The sequence below is a fragment of the Entelurus aequoreus genome, linkage group LG19, assembly GCF_033978785.1.
Source record: "Entelurus aequoreus isolate RoL-2023_Sb linkage group LG19, RoL_Eaeq_v1.1, whole genome shotgun sequence".
NCBI classification, from domain to species: domain Eukaryota; kingdom Metazoa; phylum Chordata; class Actinopteri; order Syngnathiformes; family Syngnathidae; genus Entelurus; species Entelurus aequoreus.
In genome coordinates this window covers 50,806,761-50,821,760 of record NC_084749.1, presented here as the reverse complement: position 1 = coordinate 50,821,760, position 15,000 = coordinate 50,806,761, and the positions used below count along the sequence as shown (strand labels likewise).

General features: G+C 39.8%; 1 protein-coding gene across 9 annotated transcripts in view; it reads right to left on the bottom strand.

The window, feature by feature from the left end:
* adgrl2a (adhesion G protein-coupled receptor L2a) overlaps positions 1 to 15,000 on the bottom strand; it is a 252,691-nt gene that overhangs the window by 16,647 nt on the left and 221,044 nt on the right. For 8 of the 9 annotated variants that reach the window (XM_062028640.1, XM_062028632.1, XM_062028634.1 and 5 more), the window contains 4 exons: positions 9,375 to 9,466; positions 4,171 to 4,339; positions 3,981 to 4,100; positions 2,126 to 2,222 (listed from right to left, as the gene is read on the bottom strand). In XM_062028640.1, coding sequence (XP_061884624.1) covers positions 2,126 to 2,222; positions 3,981 to 4,100; positions 4,171 to 4,339; positions 9,375 to 9,466 — 478 coding nt within the window. The remainder of the gene's footprint in view (positions 1 to 2,125; positions 2,223 to 3,980; positions 4,101 to 4,170; positions 4,340 to 9,374; positions 9,467 to 15,000) is intronic. The other variant, XM_062028639.1, reaches the window with a different exon arrangement.

The window sequence follows — 15,000 nt, the reverse complement described above, 5'->3', positions numbered from 1 at the left end:
ACAGGAAGTGGGGATAGAGCCCTGGTTTAGTGCAGGACTCTCCGGGGTAACCACACCCCCCAGTCATCAGTATCCAACCTTTACATCAACGACTGCAGCAGCACACTGCGAGCAAGTAAGACTCCACTTGCACTGTGTCAGAGACCTACCAGGTGGACACAGGTGGGCCTGCCTGAGAGCCGGCAGGAAGTGACAGAAGAAGAAGAAGACACGGCAGGAAGTGACAGAAGAAGAAGAGACGGCAGGAAGTGACAGAAGAAGAAGAGATGCCAGGTTTAAAGCTTAGAACCGGAAGTAGAAGTGCGGTTTTGTCTTCTAGCCGTCCATAGCGTTTCTACTCGTATGGATTCGTCATTCTGAACAACGTTTGTAAGTTTTACAATATAACTACAACTATTCTTTCTTACTAAAGTGTCCCATGTGTGATGTCTGTAGGAGTGTTTTCATGCTTATTTGTACCTGCTATCGTAATGTAATCAAACTAGCGTCGTTAGCTAATATGCTAACATGTTTACGAGTGTCTGTGTTAGTATTATTAACTTACATTCTTTTTGTCTTGTTTCACTTTCACAAATTCTTCAGTAAACTCAGCAAAACGTCAGCGTGGAGTTATTGAGTCTGTTTAGCTGATTGGAGAGCTAGCTTGCGCAGCTAGTGGGTCCATGACCATGACTGACGTTTTGTTTGATCAGCCGTTTTACTGCCCTGTTACAGACACCGTTTGTAAACAATGAAGGTATGTAAATAAACATGTACAGAATAATTCTGTGTAAATAAGTCATTTCACAACATCTGCCACTTATAGTCCGGTGTGGCTAATATATGGGTAATATTATTTTTCTTCTAAAATTTAGTGGGTGTGGCTTATTTATGGGCGTGCTCTATAGTCGGGAAAATATGGTATATCTAACATATTTACAGTTTCTAACTTTGTCAAATGACTTCTGTTTTGTTTGATCAGCCGTTTTACTGCCCTGTTACAGACAGCGTTTGGAAACAATTAAGGTATGTAAATAAACACTTTGTGTAAATAAGTCATTTCTCAACGTATATTTTTGCGACTTATAGTCCAGTGTGAATAATGTATGGAAATATACATTTTGCTTGTAGAATGTAGTGGGTGTGGCTTATAGACCAGTGAGCTACCGTATTTTTTGGATTACAAATCGCAGTTTTTTTCATAGTTTGGCCGGGGGTGCGACTTATACTCAGGAGCGACTTATGTGTGGAATGATGAACACATTAGCGTCAAATATCCAATAATATTATTCACGTAAGAGACTAGACGTATAAGATTTCATGGGATTTAGCGATTAGGAGTGACAGTAAACGTATAGTATGTTCTATATGTTATAGTTATTTGAATGACTCTTACCATAATATGTGAGGTTAACATAGCAGTTGGTTATTTATGCCTCATATAACTTACACTTATTCAGTCTGTTGTTCACTATTCTTTACACATTTTTTTCAATTGCCTTTCAAATGTCTATTCTTGCTGTTGGCTTTTAGCAAATACATTTCCCCAAAGCAAGCGACTTCTACTCCAGTGTGACTTATATATGTTTTGTTCCTTCTTTATTATGCATTTTCGGCCGGAGCGACTTCTACTCGGAAAAAAACGGTACATAGTCCGTATTTTGTATTGATATTTGATGAGAAAAAGGATGAAGTGATATTTTGATGCAGAAGTGAATGTTTAACAAGGCTGAGCTGAGTTAGACGCTAAGCGCTCGGGGTCAGCCAGAGTTCAACATCATTTTCTCATCACCACATTTGTGCTCAAGCTAAATAATAAATGACACTTCTCCTTTATTATGCTCCTCCCTTGAAGGTAGGCCAGGTCATCGCATGCCAGCCCACAAATGGCTTCTTTCTTAAAATAACTTTCTTTGTATTTCCTGCATCTTCATCCTTTGGATGAGGAACGCTGTGGCCCCGCTGCACTTTGACAGCGACTGTAAACTACTTCTCCTATCTTTTGTCCTCTTTTTTCTCTTTGTCTTCATTCATTACAATTAGCAGGAGGAGCTCTTTTGAAAGTGTGTGTGTGCGTGTGTGTGTGTGTGTGTGTGTGTGTGTGTGTGTGTGTGTGTGTGTGCAGAGCCATGAGGTGTGAACTGACCTTGGTTAAGGGTGGAGGTGCTGGTGATGTCACCTGAGATAAAGGAGGACTCGGATTGCTTTCTTACGGTGTCGTTCCACATTCTCCTGATGCGACTCTGTCAGGTCAACAAGGAACATGGATGAGGTGCACCTGCAAGTCTTTGTGTGCTCACCTGCACTTTACCATCACTATATTTCCCACATCTCTGTGAGCGCTTTGAGTATCTAATAATATAAAAGCGCGATATAAAATCTAATGCATTATTATTATTATTATTATTATTATATGTGCTCAGCTGCACTTTACCATCAAGGTGTGCTCACCTGCACTTTACCATCAAGGTGTGCTCACCTGCACTTTAGCAATGCTCCCTTTTCTAGTGAATTATGCTTTGAGTCCCGCAACACACGGCCGTGTCCAAAGTGGGCCCGCGGGGCCATTTGTGGCTTGCAGCTCATTTTTTTTTCAACGGCACATTCTAAAAATATTCTTATTAAAAAAACACAAGGACTAAAACAAGTGTGATAAAAGAGCAAATGTAACGAGAGGAGGTTTTGACTTTAATAAAACTTATCTGCCATGCAGGCTTTTTTTTTTACTGTAAAACTGTCATTGCTTGAATCATAATAATGCATTAAAATCAATGTTGTTATGAATTATTGATCTATTCAAGGCTCCAATTACTTGGCATCAAATATTACACTTGGAAACATTGCTTATTTTGGACTTAGACTAGGTCCACTGCAGGGAATTCACAATTATTTTGTGTAGTGGTTCACATTACAAAGACATTGCAATGTAACGTGAACGCAATCTGACCCGCATTTATTATTATTAACTTACAATGACATCCTTGTTGTGTTGTTCCACTTTTGTAAATTCACCAAAACGTCAGCGTGGAGTTATTGAGTCTGTTTAGCTGATTGGAGAGCTAGCTTGCGCAGCTAGTGGCTCCATGACCATGACTGACGTTTTGTTTGATAGTCCGTTTTACTGCCCTGTCACAGACACCGTTTGGAAACAATTCAAGTTCAAGTTAAAGTAGCAATGATTGTCACACACACACACACTAGGTGTGGCAAATTTATTCAATGCATTTGACCCATCATCCTTGATCACCCCCTGGGAGGTGAGGGGAGCAGTGAGCAGCAGCGGTGGCCGCGCCCGGAAATATTTTTTGGTGATTTAACCCCCAATTCCAAGTCTTGATGCTGAGTGCCAAGCAGGGAGGTAATGGCTCCCATTTTTATAGTCTTTGGTATGACTCGGCCGGGGTTAAGGTATGTAAATAAACATTTACAGAATATTTCTGTGTAAATAACTCATTTCACAACGTATATATCTGCCACTTATAGCTAATATATGAAAGATGATATATTATTACAAGAAAATAGTGGCTGTGGAAAATATGTTTTCTCAAATTGAGTGGGTGTGACTTACGGTCATTTTTGAACACCGGTGACTTATTTTACAGCCTTTTGAGGAGTCACCTGACCTCCCCAACCACAAGCCACCAAAGAAAGTTTCTTAGCCTTTTTTTGCCCACTTTGCATGCCCATGCGTCATGGCCAATTGTGCATATCAGACCAGAAAAGTGATTGGGTTCAACTTGAAAGGTTCCACTGTTAACAGATGGAGGTCACCTCTACTTGCTCTTCATAGAAGAACTCTGAGATGTTGGATTGTGGTGAGAGGCTGAAGAACTCTGAGGTGTTGGATTGTGGTGAGAGGCTGAAGAACTCTGAGATGTTGGATTGTGGTGAGTGAGAGGCTGAGTGCAAGATGTTAGTCAGTGACAAGACCGGCAGAGCGAGAGATGGCGAGCAAGAAGAGACAGGAACCTGAGAGGAACCAAGCCAGCTTGGCGGCCTACCTGCGTGGCGGAGGAGTAGCGGGCGCTGGTCCTGGTGGTGGAAGTCTTGGTGGAGGTCTCGGCGGGCAGCCTGCCGCAGCAGGACGTGCGACGCAGGCACTTGCTGTACTCTTTGCGCACCTGAGACACGAAGCAGACCTGGTCAGCAAACACCTGCAGTCCACCAGGACTCACCTGACGCCGGACCTACTTTCTTCTGGAGGAGGCAGTGGAAAAGGAAGATGAACATCCCCTGGAAGGCGTTGAATATGGTGAAGAGGTAGGCCATGACCACGGAGGCCTCGTTGATGAAGAAGAGGCCGAAGGACCAGGTCAGGCCCAGCAGACAAAGCAGGGCGAAGGCTCCCATCACCCAGGATCTGCAAGGAGGACCAAGCATCAACGTCTGCAGGAGGATCTCCTCCTCAACAACATCTCGTCAACATAAACTATACTCAAAGTTCTGATCCTTCTCAGAGGTCTTGAGGTCCATGTACTGACCCTGTTGACCCCGCCTCATGATCCTCCTGATGACCAACATTCAAATGAACACACAACTTTCTTCATTTGACAACAAACTAGTGTCTTATCTCCAACTTTTAAATGTGCTTCTAGGACTAGACCATAGTCCAGAAGGACTAGCTGGACCAGTAGTCCAGAGGTCCAACTGTGGCAATGAAGTCCACGACTTCTTCGTCTCTCGCTTCAAACAAGAAGAGACAAGTCTCACTCAGAGTACAATTAACTGAACGCAGTGAGCCCTCTTTTCACTCATTCACCATCTTTGTCTCGCTGGGCACACACACACACACACACACACACACACACACACACACACACACACACACACACACACACACACACACACACACACACACACACACACACACACACACACACACGCACGCACGCACACACACACACATACACACACACACACACACACTCACACACACACACACACACACGCACACACGCACACACACACACACACACACACACCTACACACATGCACACACACATACACGCACACACACACACATACACACCTACACACACACACACATACACACACACACACACACACACGCACACACGCACACACACACACACACACACATTGACTTTAGATGTAGATGATCTATATCTGCTCTACACATTGACTTTAGAAAAGAAGTGTTCTTATTTGTATTTGACTTTATTCAACGTTTGAGTAGAGTTGTCTTGAACAAAGCAGTTTTTATTAGAAGTAATAATATAGACCAGGGGTCTCAAACACGCGGCCCGCGGGCCAATTGCGGCCCGCGAGACCTTATTTTACGGCCCCCACCTTAATATGAAAGTTTAATGTTAGTGCGGCCCGCAAGTTTTAAATGAATGGCGCTTGACAGCGTTGTGTGCGGAGCTGAAGGAATCTACCAATCACGGTGTGGTATGAGGCTCTCGACACGAGGGCGTGCCGTGATGGCACTGCCTTTAGTGTCCTTTAGAAACTGTCACCGCATCATCTTTTTCACCATACTAACAGCTTGCAGGCCCAGACACATGGGTAAGGCTTCTGCAGACACACGTAAGTTATTGCAAGACATACTTGAGGAACAGCCATACATGTCACACTGAGGGTGGTCATATTTTATTTTATTTATTTTTTAACACTGTTACAAATATGCGCCACACTGTGAACCCACACCAAACAAGAACGACAAACACAATTCGGGAGAACATCCGCACCGTAACACAACATAAACACAACAGAACAAATACCCAGAATCCTTTGCAGCCCTAACTCTTCCTGGCTACAAAAACACCCCCGCTACCCCCAACTCGCCTCCTCCCAATCCCCCCACACACACCTCAACCCCCCCTCCATCTCCCGAATTCGGAGGTCTCAAGGTTGGCAAGTATGCATTGACGTCAGTTGCGTGATGCAAGCAGAGAAACATTTTGCTGCTTTTCCACGACACCCGCACACGCTCTTCCTCCCTCCCTCCCTGCCTCCTTCGCTCGCCCGCCTGCTTGCTCCCGCCCCCATTGTAAACAGTCCGGGCGGGGAAGACGAGCGGTCCGGTAGCTTCCAAAGCACTCCGCCGAAGGACCTAGCGACAATACAAAAGTGTGGTGCACTTGACCCCAGCGCTGATACTCCGACAGAGAGTCGCTGGGCGAATCAGACGTGTAACACGTTAGTGGTGATGTTAGCCCGTTCGGGGCTAATTGTGCTACCGTAACTGTAAACTCCACGGCGAGCCCCGACACCCCGATGTGTCTTATTTCATTTAATTTAATTTCATTTTTATTTATCTCCTTCATTGATGTGCATCTTTGATCGATAGACAAGTATACCTCAATTATTCAATTATACATTTACACACCAAAGCCTGAGAAGGAGCAGGATGAAGAAAAATCTTATATTTTTCTGCCCCCTTCAACATAATAAGTAGTCTTACTTAATGATATCATATAAACCAACAATTACATCCAAATATAACGAAAACAAACAAAAAACCACACAAAAAAACACAAAAAGTGCAAAACTTCATGAAGTACAAACCGAACAAAAAAAACAAAATAAGTAATATACACCTCACGGGATGATACAAAACAAATATAAAACCAGGCAAAAAATAAGTAAAATAATAAATATAAAGCAAAATGTAAACACGTATGGCTGTCCATATGATCGTATTGTTCTGTCTTTATATATTTTTTCAATTGGAATATATTTTTACAATCTTTTATCTCATTGTAAAGATAATTCAATAGTTTAACCCCCACCACTGATATGCACATTTGTTTTAAAGTTGTCCTTGAATACTGATGTTGGAAATGACCTTTTCTTCTATAGTCTTCATTCTCAGAAGTTGCTAGGGCGGGAAAGCCATTCAAAGAAGGTGAATTCATTAAAAAGTGCATGTTGGATTTTTTTTAAGACATCTTTTCTTGCGACCCAGCCTCACCCAGTTTCTGCATCCAGTGGCCCCCAGGTAAATTGAGTTTGAGACCCCTGATATAGACGTTTGAGTGCTGGAGGAATGTATTTCATCATAGAACTGACAACCATGTTACTAAAAAACAAGAATATGTTCTGAATGGAATGTTGACTTCCAAGAAAGGAATCATGCGGTGCCAAAGATTGAGGAAACAAATGTCCTGTTATATTGGATTGTATATTTCCAGAAGAGAGAGCCCAGAAATAGAGCAGAGACCTACTCAATATGGGACACGCTCATTTATTAGCATACGATGTGCAACGCTACGTCTTTGTTTACAAAGTATTTCTTCACACAAAAGTTGTAAATTTGCACTTTATTCATCTGAGTGATCTAATTACATATAATATGCAGTTTTCCATTTTTGTTTACATACATCATTTATTCAACTATTTAATTGCATATGATGTGCAATGCTAAATGTTTTCAAGTATTTGCATATAATATGTAATGCTCCATTTTTATTTAAGACAAAAGTTGTAAGTTTGCACTTTATTCATCTGAATGATGCAATGTTAATATTTATTTACATATAATATGCAGTTTTCCATTTTTGTTTACATACATAATTTACTGTAATATTAATTGGCATATGATGTGCAATGCTCCATTTTTATTTCAGACAAAAATTGTAAATTGGCACTTTATTCATCTGAGTGATGGAATGTTTAATATTTATTTACATATAATATACAATGCTCCATTTTTGTTTACAGACATAATTTATTTGCATATGATGTGCAATGCTAAATTTTTTTCAAGTATTTGCATATACTATGTAATGCTCCATTTTTATTTAAGACAAAAGTTGTAAGTTTGCACTTTATCTATTTGAATGATGGACTTTATTATGTATTTGCATGTAATATGCAATGCTCCAGTTTTTGTTTACAGACATATTTTATCCAAACATGTATTTGCATATGATGTGCAATGCATTTACAGACATATTTTATTGAAGTATGTATTAGCATACGACGTGGAATGCTACATGTTTCAGAATAAAATATGTTTTTAAGACAAAAGTTGTACATTTGCACTTTATTCATCTGAATGATTTTCTTTTTCAATTAAGTTTACAAAATCTAAATGCAAAAAATTCAGTTACCTAAATTCTGTGTAAAGAACCCAAAACCTTTCATAACAAAAACACACATTAACCTCCTTAGATTAGAGGCATGATTTATAATCTAAAATTAACTTTTACCAACACAGAGGTGTTGCAGCAGCTCAGTATGTCAATATAGCAGCACAAGCTAGTTAGCGCTCTGTGATCACGGCGCCGCTAAAAGTAGTTCCTCTACGTTAGCACTTATAATAACAATATTGGGGTCACAACTTGTAAACAGACTATTATTGGCACATTTTGGATGTTTTTTTTAGAGGGCTTTAGTGTACTCCAATTAGCTGCAGTGTTAGCTGACTTTTGCTAACATTTATTTACGATTTAGAATGCATTAAAAAAAAAAAAACACATGTGTTTTTGTCTTATATAAGGATTGTGAATGATCGGCAAGAGTCCAGAAAAAGGTGCAGTTGCCCTTTAAGGAGAAGCTCCTTACTTGATGAAGGCTTTATGGTCTACACACCATGTGACCAGTCAAATGTGAAAGCAGTATTATAGCATCAGACGTGATGAGGGAGAGGATGTCAGGTCCATGACGTCCAAACAAGAAGACCACAACCATGCACCCAAGAAATAAATAAAGGCCGCAGGAAACAATTCACATTTTCCCAGCGCAAAAAGGAACAAACTGTGGTTTTCTTGACGTGACAGTGGGAGCTCTGCAAAACGTAAATAAGGCGTTTCCTTGATTGCACTTTGTGTTGTCACGCCGCAACAAGTCAATAATGAAAGGTTGCAGCACGGGATGGCGCTAACCTCTGATTAGCAGCCAGTAAACACCACACAATTACCCACAATGCTTCTTTGTTCCGTCACACCAGGACTGAAGAGGGGGAAAAGATGGTTGCAAATGAAGACTTGGCCGTGCAGGAAGTGAAGGATGGCGTGCAGGAAGTGAGAGATGTCACGTTTGCATGTCAGCAAGAAGTCACATCTCAGCGCTGACATTGTGCAACGTTGGCACTTATTTGGCTCACTGTTTTCTACTTAAGTACCACCAGACCTTGGCAAAACCATACTGGTGAGCTTTTTGTCACACCTTTGACAAGAAGAATATTCAAACTAAGCTGCAACTACGTCGCTCATTTCTCTTTAAAGTTCAAGTATTTGTTCCTAAAAGCAATGTTTGGATGTCAACACCTCCATGTCTGCTCACATTTACAACCTATATACAGTATATACATATACATATATATATACATATATTGACTACATGGTGTACACAGTCAACAAGGCTGCATATGTACAGTAAATGTACAGTATATTGATGTGAATATGATATTGTGTGCGTGACTTACTTGATGTTCTCCAGGCGAGTGGAGTCTGGCTTGAGGCTGCTGGAGTGCTTGATCATCTTGTACATGGTGATGAGCAAGAAGATCAGGTTGAGCTGTCAAAGCAAGAGCAAAGTCGTCTTACTGCGACGCCACAGACCGAGGCACACATGTCCTGGTCCTCCTTGGAGGAGGTCATGGCCACACATAATCCAATAAAGTTGTATCCCTGCAGTCAGGGCAGGCGGGCCAACTGGCGCCAAATTTAGTGTCATTCTATATCAATAAAAGCATTGAAATCCATCAGAGGGGAAGAAAGAGCCGCACAGTCTGGGAGGAAGAAGAACTAGTGATGATGACAAAACTTCTTCTTCTACCTAATAAACACCTTTTTATGCACAATATGCAACATTAGAAGAAGATACAAAAGGCACCAGGGAGCAGATTTAAAAACACATGAATAAATATAAAATGCACAAATATAGTACAGTTATTGTAAAAATAAATAGTATAGTGATTTTAAAAATACACAAAATAATACAATTAATGTAGAAAGAAATGGTATAGTGATTTTTTTTAAATACAAATAAATAGTACAGTTATTTTAAAAATTAATTCATAGTATAGTGATTTTAAAAATACATCAATATTAGTTTTTGTAAAAAAAAATACATAAATACTATAATGATTTTAAAAACACAAATAAATAGCACAGTTTTTGTAAACATAAATAAATAATATGAATTTATAAACACATGGAAAAAAGAACAGTTATTGTAAACATAAATAAATAGTATAGGGACTTTAAAACAACCTAAATAAATAGTACAATTATTGTAAAAATAAATAGAAAAGGTGATTTTAAAAATACACAAATATAGTACAGTTATTGTAAAAATAAATGGTATAGTGATTTTAAAAATACGCAAAAATAATACAATTAATGTAGAAACAAATGGTATAGTGATTTTTTTAATACAAATAAAGAGTACAGTTAATCTAAAAATGAATTAATAGTATAGTGATTTTAAAAATTCATAAATATTAGTTTTTGTAAAAAATACATAAATACTATAATGATAAATAAATAGCACAGTTCTTGTAAACATAAATAAATAGTATGATTTTACAAACACACGAAAAAAAGAACAGTTATTGTAAATATAAATAAATAAATAAGTAGTAGTTATTTGAAAAATAAATACATAGTATAGATATGTTGAATACCATAATAGTACAGTTATTGTAAAAATAAATAGTATAGTAAATTTAAAAGCACAAATAGTAAAGCTATTGTGGAAATACATAAATAGTACAGTTATTGTAAAATACATAAATAGTATAGTTATTGTAAAAGTAAATACATGGATAGTGCCGTTATTTAAAAAAAAAAAAAAATTGATATTTTTTAAAATATATCAAAAATAGTAATTGTAAAACAAATAAAAAGTATAGGGATTTTAAAAACACATGAATAAACAGTACTTATTAATTATAAATAAATACACAGTAGTTACTGTTAAAATCAATAAATGGTAGATATATTTTAAAAACACAAATGAATAGTACAATTATTGTAAAAACAAACAATAGTACAGTGATTTTAAAGACACAAATACATGTTAAATATAAATAAAACAATATATGGTATAGTTTTGCTAGGGAAGAGAGTGCAAATAGAACAGAACTTGGACATAAAATGGGACTGCTGACTTTTAGGGACTTCTTGAAAAACTTCATTTGGATTTACTTTCATTGCAAAAAGTCCAGACTTGAAGGTCCCAAAGAGGACTTACCCTTAAAGGTGCCAGTACCCCAAAAAGTCTGAAATGTCCCCATAGAAATATTCTTTTATTGAATCAAGAAATATTCCACAACTGACACTCTGCACAATAACCTGCCAGACAAAAAAGTGGGGCAATTTAAACTGAGGTAAAAGTGTTTACTTCAACCAAAATACTTTTGAAGCACTTTCAACACAACTGTGATCATTATGTGATAAGAAATGATCATTTTGTTACATCACTACTTTCACAACTTTATTGACTCATTGATTTGTTTGCTTGACAAACGGAGAACAGGAAGTGAACGCATATTTCCTCTGAAATGAAAAGATTACTCCTTTTTGGACATGTGGTCATGAGAAACTGGAAATATGTGATACACAATATTGTGACTGCAAAAACAACAACAAAATGTTTGATTTGATGGTCAAAAACTGGCAGTTCATTTAGTAGAATTGTAGGGTCAAAGTAACTGTGAAGACTTTCCAAACTAATTCTAGCGACAGTTTTTCAACTTTCAAATCCACATTTTTTTCCTGTTTCCACTGTAAGCATGTTTGAAAAACTTGGACCATAAACATAACCTAATACTCTGGGGGCGTGGCCAGGGGCCCTTTTGAACAACCTTATTTATCACTGGGACTGTTTGGGTTCTTCTGGGACCTTCCTGGACCCCTCCAGGGTCTAAGTGGTTCTAATCCTTGCGCGTACCTTAAATTCACGACGCACTGTCGTTAGCATTAGCTACCATGCTAACACGTTCATGAGTGCCTGTGTTAGTATTATTAACTTACAACGGCATTATTTTTGTGGTGTTTCACTTTCACAAATTCCTCAGTAAATTCAGCAAAACGTCAGCGTGGAGTTATTGACTCTGTTTAGCTGATTGGAGAGCTAGCTTGCGCAGCTAGTGGGTACATGACCATGACTGACGTTTTGTTTGATCAGCCGTTTTACTGCCCTGTTACAGACACTGTTTGGAAACAATGAAGGTATGTAAATAAACATTTACAGAATATTTCTGTGTAAATAACTCATTTCACAACATATATACACTATATTGCCAAAAGTATTTGGCCCCCCGTCCAAATGATGAGAATCAAGTGTCCTAATCACTTGGCCCGGTGTATCAAATCAAGCACTTAGGCATGGAGACTGTTTCTACAAACATTTGTGAAAGAATGGGCCGCTCTCAGTGATTTCCAACATGGAACTGTCATAGGATGCAACCTGTGCAACAAATCCAGTCCTGAAATTAAGAAAAGTGAAGATTTTGGGAACAACAGCAAGTCAGCCACCAAGTGGTAGGCCAGGTAAAGTGACAGAGAGGTCAGCATAGTGCAAAGTGGTAGGCCAGGTAAAGTGACAGAGAGGTCAGCATAGTGCAAAGTGGTAGGCCAGGTAAACTGCCAGAGAGGTCAGCATAGTGCAACTGCACAGTCACTTGCTACACAGCTCCAAACTTCATGTCACCTTCCAATTAGCCCACGTACAGTACGCAGAGAGCTTCATGGAATGGCTTTCCATGGCCGAGCAGCTGCATCTGTCACACCGCGGTGAGGGATGTCTTGTCTTGTTTTTTTTCTGTCTTGTGATTTTCATGTTTTATTTTGAAAAGTAACTCTCCTCTCGTTTCAGGTCACTTGCCCTTCCTTTTGTGTCATCAATCTGACGTCATCCCTGTTCCCTGATTGTTTCCACCTGTTCCCTATTACCCTCAGGTGTCTTATAAGCCCACTCCTTCCTTTGTTCTGTGGCAGATTGTTTGGTTCATTGGTACTTTCCAGCGTCTACGTCCATGTCCATGCCTTGCCTTGTCTCCAGTCTATGTTCCATGTTCTGCAATCCCTTCGTGGCTATTTGGAGTTTTCCTTTTTCCTCCTCAGCAGAGTGACTTTTTGTTATTGACTTTATTCAGCCGAAGTGGTAAGTTATTAGTTAAATTCCTCAATTTTTGAGTGACTATTTTTGTTAAACTTTATTAAATAAGATAGTGTAGAATTGTTCATAGCTGTTGTTTGTTCCTCCCGTTGGAGCGTTTTTTGTTTATACATTTTATAGCATTTACTGCGCCAATTATTAGGTCGTCTTTGGTTTTGTGTTTTCCTCCGTTCGGAGTGATTTTCAGTTGTTCCTATTTTTTGGAACCTTTTTCATCGAGTGGTTTTTGGGTTAATTATAGTATTGTATTCTTTGACTTTGGAGGTGAAAGGAAGCTGCCAAAATAAAAGCCTGTCAAGTTCCCTACTCTGCATCTGAGTCCAATCCTTTTACCAAGACCTGACAGCATCTAAGCCATACATCACCAAGTCCAATGCAAAGCGTGGGGTGCAGTGGTGTAAAGGACATCACCACTGGACTCTAGAGCAGTGGAGACGCCTTCTCCGGACTGATGAATCACACTTTTACAGCTGATGGAGCAGTCTGGCTTTGGAGGTTGCCAGGACAACGCTACATTTTGGACTGCATTGTGCCCAGTGTGAAATTTGGTGGAGGAGGAATTATGGTGTGGGGTTGTTTTTCAGGAGTTGGGCTTGGCACCTTAGTTCCAGTGAAAGGAACTTTGAATGCTCCAGGATACCAAAACATTTTGGACAATTCCAAGGTCATATGTGAGTGAAGGCAGGTGGCCAAATACTTTTGTCAATATCTGCCACTTATAGTCCGGTGCGACTAATATATGGACAAATTAAAAAAAACTCTATAATTTAGTGGGCGTGGCTTATATAGCGGTGCGTTCTATAGTGTGTAAAGTAGGCTAGTTAGAACCCAGCCTAAGGTTAGGCTGAGTTAAGCTAAGGTTAGTTTTCTAGTCTGCAAAGTAGGTTAGTTAGAAGACAGCCTAAGTTTAGGTTGGATCATGTCAGTGCATGGCAGCAAAAAGAATAAAAGAAAGTGTCGTGCTGCGAGTCTCAAGAGAATTTATTTGGTGTTCGCGCCCCTAAAAATCAATAGTGTGATTTATAAACACAAAAGCGTGACATAAAGTCAGTTGGAACAACATTGTGGGGCGCACCTCGCATGTTGATGTGCTAGAAACGCGGGGAAGGACGGATGGTGTTCTTGCAGAGACAAAACAGGAGGACGGCCGCTGTAAGAGAACTTTCAAGTCTTCTTGTAGGAGAATGATGAAGAAGTGTGGATTGTCTGCTGGTGGTGGAGGAGTATGGAATACTTATCAAGTAATGACCTTTGTGGCTGCCACTCACACCATTACACACTCGGTGTGTGTGTGTGTGTGTGTGTGTGTGTGTGTGTGTGTGTGTGTGTGTGTGTGTGTCTGAAAGGACCGTGCGTGATCAATATGTCGCCCTCCTCATGCAATCAGCTCACGCTGCGGCGCACAATAACGCAGGCTGTAAAAAAGAAAGAGCCCTGAATGGAGTGCTCTGGTTGATATCAAAATGAATCGATGTTTGGTCTGGCAGCTATCAGACACTATTTCCATCAGCGGGAGTCGGACGGGATGGAGGGAGGAGGAGGAGGAGGAGGAGGAGGACTTGGGAAAACCTTTCCACACTGCCTGAGTGCTGACATGGATCCAATGAGACAGAGGAGAGTGACAGGGAAAGTGAAAGTGAAAGTAAGCTCACTGCACATGTCCCCGCCCCAACCCACATGCTTCCCTGGGGGGGTCCGCCTCCTCCTCCATCCTTCACTCTTGTCTCTGCTGTCTGGGAGTCGTCACCGGGAAGCCAAGCAGAAGCAAGTGGGCCTCATCGGGACGGCAGGCAAGGAAAAGCACATTTGGCAACAAAAAAATAAATACAATAAATAAATAAATAAAGTGTCCACACTGAACTGGGCATGAACTGCTGGCCATGAAATATTCAAGGTGCAGATGGAGATGTCGGCATGACAAGACG